Raw genomic sequence first — 6,000 nt, forward strand, 5'->3', positions numbered from 1 at the left:
TTCCTAAATGTACATAATATAACTGGGTATTAACATTTATACCAACTGTGGGTATAGGATAGGGTATATGGGATTGTATGTTTTTTTTTATTTTATTTATTTATTTTGTATGATTGAACTGGATGGACTTGTGTCTTTTTTCAACCTGACTAACTATGTAACCCTGCACTCCCAGCAGACAGACCAGGGGGTACCAGAAAGCTCCCAATACATAAGTTCAATGAGGAGCTTTCCGATCATGTGACTGCTGTGACAGCCGATCACAGCGGTCATGTGATTGGAATGCCCGTTTCTGCCTCCCGGCATTTAAAACCTCTTAAACGTCCGGGAGGTGGCATTGGGAAGGGGTTAACCACTATGCCACTAAATTTAGTTTTCAGACACATGTTAAAATCAGCATATATTGCTGGAAAATGATGTTAACCACTTGACCTTTGAAAGGTGTTACCCCCTTCATGACCAGGGCATATTTTGCTATTCAACACTTGTATGCTACATATCTTTGGTAAAAACAAATCCCAGTAAATATAAGTGTGGCGGCAATCTGACGTTAACAGACTCTATCTGGGAAGGTCACTGACACCAATGTTGCTACTGACACTAATACAGTGATCAGTGATAATACTGTACAATGACACTGGCTGGGAAGAGGTTAGCATTTAGGGGCAATTAAGGGGTTAGCTGTGTGCCGAACAATGTGTAATGTATGTAATGTGTGCTGCTGTTACTTTACTATCTGGCTGTTTATTCTCCAGATTGCTGTTTACTGTACACAGAGTTCTGTGCTTTTGTAAACACTCTGTCACTCTGATGTTCAGGTCTATACCTCATGTGTGGCAAAATTGCTGTTTACATACATGCACAGGCCCTGCATGAACATTCACATTAACATGTATATAGGGGGGGGGGGGGGGGACATGGACACACAATCTTTCCCCTGCCCTCCACTGCAGCTAATCAAGTACAAATCGTGTGCTTGTTTAACTGCTTCCCTGGCTGCAGTCTATGGGGAATGACAGCTCTAAACCATTTTAGCTTCTGGCTTCATTACTTGCAATCTCCTTCTGCTTAATGGATGGGGCATATTTCAGCAGTCCTGGGCTCCCCGGAGGAAAGGGAGAACCCGGGAACCACCACAAGCAGCAAGGAGCAGTGGTGGAGGAGCGGTAGCTGCCCTTCTCACTGCTGTAAAAGTGATTGGGTGGCTGTAGAGAGACCCAGATCACTTTTATTAAACAGCCAATCACCAAGTAAAAAAAATAATTCCAAGCTTATGGCTGCAGCTGCAACTGCTACCAATAGCTTGCTTTAACCACTTGAAGTCAAGGACATTTTAAAACGATCTAAGGACATCAAGCTGTTAAAATGGAACTATACCTATGAAAAAAAAACAATTGCAAACAGTCAGGAAATTAATTGTATAAGAGACATGCTTTGTCATTGCTGCAAAAAATAAACTTACTTGCCAATTCGCAGAACTTTTTTTAAATGTACTCTGAGCTGCACATGTGCAGTTCAGGGCACATTCTCAGAATGGTATGATGGATGAATGACCTCCTGCCCACATATAAGAGTAACATCATCCTGCAACAGCCAATCAAGACAGTAAAGGCCTGACACCCAGAAGAATCCAAGGAAAAGATGCTAGCGAGAGACCTAGCAGATGTAGAATCATTGGAGGGAAGCAAGCAAGGAAATTGGTTCCTCTTTTAGAAATCTTCTATAAGCTTTTTTGGTATACTACTTATTTAAAACAACAATACTACTTATTTAAAACATCAGTTCAGAATACATCTTCCATAGTGAATATTGTTTTTAAAAATGTCATGGGACTGTTGATTTCAGAAGAAAGCGCCAACATAAATTTTACCAAAAGGGGAGCTGACAATTAAATGCTAAAGCAAAAATAAAATTCACTTTTGCACGAGTATTCATAAATCAGCTTCAACGGGGATACTTTAAAAGGAATAAGCTGTACCATTAGAAAAGTGAATGTTTGAATTGAAACATAAATGTTAGTATAGAAGGTGACCCTTTGTTTGCTTCGAATACCCCACTACGTACAAGGAAAATTAAATAACAGGATTTATTCTGGTCATGATTGGTTGACTGAAGTAAACGCTGGTTCAGCTAACTAAGCTTATCATGCTCAGTGAACAGCTTCTTCTCCTTCATTAAATTAACTCCTATGTGATGCTTTTAGCATGTTGATTTGTGGCTCCCAAGTTCTACACAATTTTTGAAAAAATGTTTTTGAAACATCCCTCTTCAGCAGAGGTTTTCATTGTAATTGACTACCAGGACAGCTTCAATTTACCTAAGATAGCCACACTAAGAAAAAAAACCCCATCAAGGTAAAAGACATGTATGCACCTATGCTATAGGACAGTAATTATCAGTGACACTTACCTAGAAGAAGAAGTTTTAACTCTCTCCGATCCCGGCTCTTGTGAAATTTAAGCACCCTGTTAATTTCTCTGTTAATAGCCAGTGCTGCTTTGTCATCTTCAGACAGACAGGGAGGGCAGAAGCACCACAAACACCACCACGGCATATCACAAGTTAACACCAAGTGTCCAAACTGGCAGACCCCAATCCTCCACTTTCACCTGAGTGACAGTTTCATCTTCTATTCAGTGAAGCCTCAGATGAGAGACAGAAGCCTCCAAAACAAGTCTGCTGTGTTGAGTAAACTGAGAGGAACACTCTTTTTCTGGATTATGTCTGATAGAAACCAAGATATTTCTAAGTCAATTAGACCTTCCCAAAATTCCTTTTAGGTTGCCCTTACAAATCCTTTAGGAAGACACAACAGTAGTTGTACAATCGGTTCTTAGATAATCCACAGCTACGGCTTTTTCTTCTTTCCCAGCAAGTTACCACAAGGAAGTTCAACAAATGATCCATGTGAAGCTAGCAAAATTCTTTAAAATGTACTTGAGAAAGAAACTGGTTACTACTGAACATCAAGTCCCATCTCTCAAAGTCTCCCTTGAGAGATACTTCAAGCAAATGTATTGGGAATGGCAGCCAGACCCATGTACAGACTAGTTAGCGAAACAAGTTTTTCAAGCTGACAGGTCTCAGCCGCACCTGTGCTATGTCTTCCACTTCATCTCAAGCTGGCAAAACTGGTTATGAGCGCATAGCTGCCACCCTCCCTGCTGGAAAAAGGCAGAATATAATAATACAAATATTTTATATAAGAGGGAGAGAAAGAATATTTAGTGTTTTCCCAGTCAAATAAGATTTACTGATGAGGATTTGCTTAGTGTTCTTCTCAGACGCTCAGTTGCCATATGTTGATGTCAGGTCTTTTCAAACTTGAAGGTTTCTGAATGCAATTTGATTATGTTTTTTCACTGTAATAATAATAATAATAATATAATAATAATATATGTATTTTTTCATGTAATACATTTTCTTATATTGATACTCCCGAAGGAGCTGCTTAAATTGGTTCAGTCTGTTACTCTGCCTCTCAACCCCAGGAATGTCCTCAGCCCCTCTGGCAAACCTGGCAATGTGATTAATAGAATACCACAGTAATGACACACTGGGGGTTATTTACTAAAAGCAAATCCACTTTGCACTACAAGTGCACTTGGAAGTGCAGTCGCTGTAGACCTGAGGGGGACATGCAAGGAAAATAAAAAATAAATAAATAAATAAAAAAACAGCATTTTAGCTTGCACATGATTGGATGATAAAATCAGCAGAGCTTCCCCTCATTTCAGATCTTCCCCTCAGATCTACAGCGACTGCACTTTCAAGTGCACTTGTAGTGCAAAGTGGACTTGCCTTTAGTAAATCAACCCCACTGACACAGTTCAAGTATTAATGTTTTCTTTCTATTTACTTAGGCAAGAACTCAAAATGGTATTGGTCAGCCAGATCCCGGACAAACAACCAGGATTTGGTTGAAGTGATTTTTATAGTGCTCAAACAAATATGCAAATAGACAGCATCAATACAGTCAGTGACAGATAATCCATAAATACCTTCTTCAAAACCATTGAGTACTTGTAGATATTACCAATACTAAAGGAGAAATCCAGGCCAAACTATTAACCGTTAACTCTAATAAGAGGTCTGATTTAAAAATAGTGGTATAAGGGCCTTACAGCAGCAATGACATTAATGTCCCAGTTGCTGATCTGATTGTCTTCACCGGCACGGAGGAGCTCATTAACTTTTATCTAATAAGGTATAGTAGCAAGCAATAGGTTTCTCAAAATGAGGAGAGCTAAAGGTGTCTCTGCACAGTGTTCAAAGTAGGTTCAGTAAAGTATTCCTATTGCAGAGCAAAGTGTTCCAGTGAAACCATGAGAAAGGATTTGTAAATGTGGATGACTGCCCTCTCACCAATGACCAGGCCGATTCGATGGCTTCTGGACAGTAGCTCTTGTAGCAACATTCCTGCAGCAGATCCGCCATATCGATCTCCCAATGTGAAGCTCAGTACACAGGTTGACAGGTGACCCAAGTGGTGCTGGATGGAAGACAGGTGAACAGCAAGAAGAGCCAGGCCCCTCTCATCTGGGTTGGAACATTGTAGATCTCGTGGTAGGCTGCAATCCCCCTCTCACAGCAACAGGATGGTGTTTACATGTGAGGATCCAGGAAACAAAGAGCCTGGGCCTAGTCCACCTTTACTTTTATAGTCTCCCCCACAATTTTCTTGACACTCTGCAGTGAGCCTGTCACCTGAAAAGTCAGTCAGGCTGCTTTGTGCTGGAACTTCATATCCCAAAATTCCTTTCTCCTCCTACAGTCTTCCCTTGATTGACTGTCTTTCCTCTGACAATGAAGAAGTAGGGGAAAGGACAGAGTGTCTTGCCTGGAATAAGAAGAGAGATTTGGGACTTTATATGAGGCACACTGCTACATAACATAATTAGAGCCAATCAATGTAAACATTATTTAATTAGTACACATGGCATACATAACATTGTAACATAGTATAAATAAATTAATTAATAAATTAATTAAAATAGCATAATCAATAATAGGTCACATATAGAACTTGTATGTTAAAAAACGGTAAATATTACATATTAAACTCAAGACAATAAACATAATAATGGACCTAGGGTATGTAAACCAGATTGTGATAGTAACATATGAATATATAAACAATGATGAATTGGTTCATCATAATATTGTGATGGTAATCAGGTAAGATGGTAAAACATGGGAAACTGTGATGTCGCATCATAGGAAAGCTCTAGGCGTTTCGTGGTTATTATACCACTCGTCAGGAGCAGATGCAGGGTTTTGGGAATATCTAGAAAAAATTACCAAAAATGATATAGTAAAAAACAAAATATAGAACATAAAAGAAAGAGGGGCAGCAAAAAGGATCACAACCACTCTTACCTAGTTGTAGTATATGGGTAAAAATATTATAAATGGTGACCATAATTTAGCATTGCTAGATATAACGTCATCCCCGGGAACTGATGTGGTATACCCCTGAGACATGGTGGCAGCACCAAGGCCAGAAGGAAGGCATGTAGAAAGGGATCTCCAGTACTTCAGCTGTAATCTGTATGATTAGTAATGTATAGTGTTCAAAATATAGATAATTCCAAAGAATTTCTGTAAAGATAGATAATTGAACGATCAGCTGATGATATAGCTGAAAGCTGGAGAGGGAGAACCACAACCAAGTGGACATGAGAAAACAAGTGTGATGGAAAAATGGGTGTGAAAGTAACATAAATCAGACCAAAGGGTGTGACTGAGAATCAATGTGTTTTAAGGTAAGTGAGCATGATAGCCCGTGAGATAAGGAAGTAGCTGTAAAGGAGGGATAAAAACCACAACCGAATATGCTTAACCACTTAATAACCGCCCTATAGCCAAATGACGGCTACAGGGCGGTTTCTTATCTCTGGGAGGCCGTCATATGACGTCCTCCCAGAATTCCGCTCTTGCGCGCCCCCTGGGGCGCGCACTCGAGAGCATCCGTGACCGCCGTTTACCACATGATCGCTC

General features: G+C 39.9%; 1 protein-coding gene across 1 annotated transcript in view; it reads right to left on the bottom strand.

Annotated features, from left to right (window-relative positions):
• The window catches only part of GNA15 (G protein subunit alpha 15), a 159,289-nt gene extending 155,974 nt beyond the window's left edge, over nt 1–3,315 (bottom strand). The window contains exon 1 of the mRNA XM_077475585.1: nt 2,410–3,315. Coding sequence (XP_077331711.1) covers nt 2,410–2,554 — 145 coding nt within the window. The 5' untranslated portion in view covers nt 2,555–3,315. The remainder of the gene's footprint in view (nt 1–2,409) is intronic.
• Nucleotides 3,316–6,000: the final 2,685 nt, after the last annotated feature.

Source organism: Lithobates pipiens, unplaced genomic scaffold (assembly GCF_037356315.1).
Source record: "Lithobates pipiens isolate NorthernLeopardFrog02 unplaced genomic scaffold, aLitPip1_a1.2 Scaffold_13, whole genome shotgun sequence".
Taxonomy (NCBI): Eukaryota; Metazoa; Chordata; class Amphibia; order Anura; family Ranidae; genus Lithobates; species Lithobates pipiens.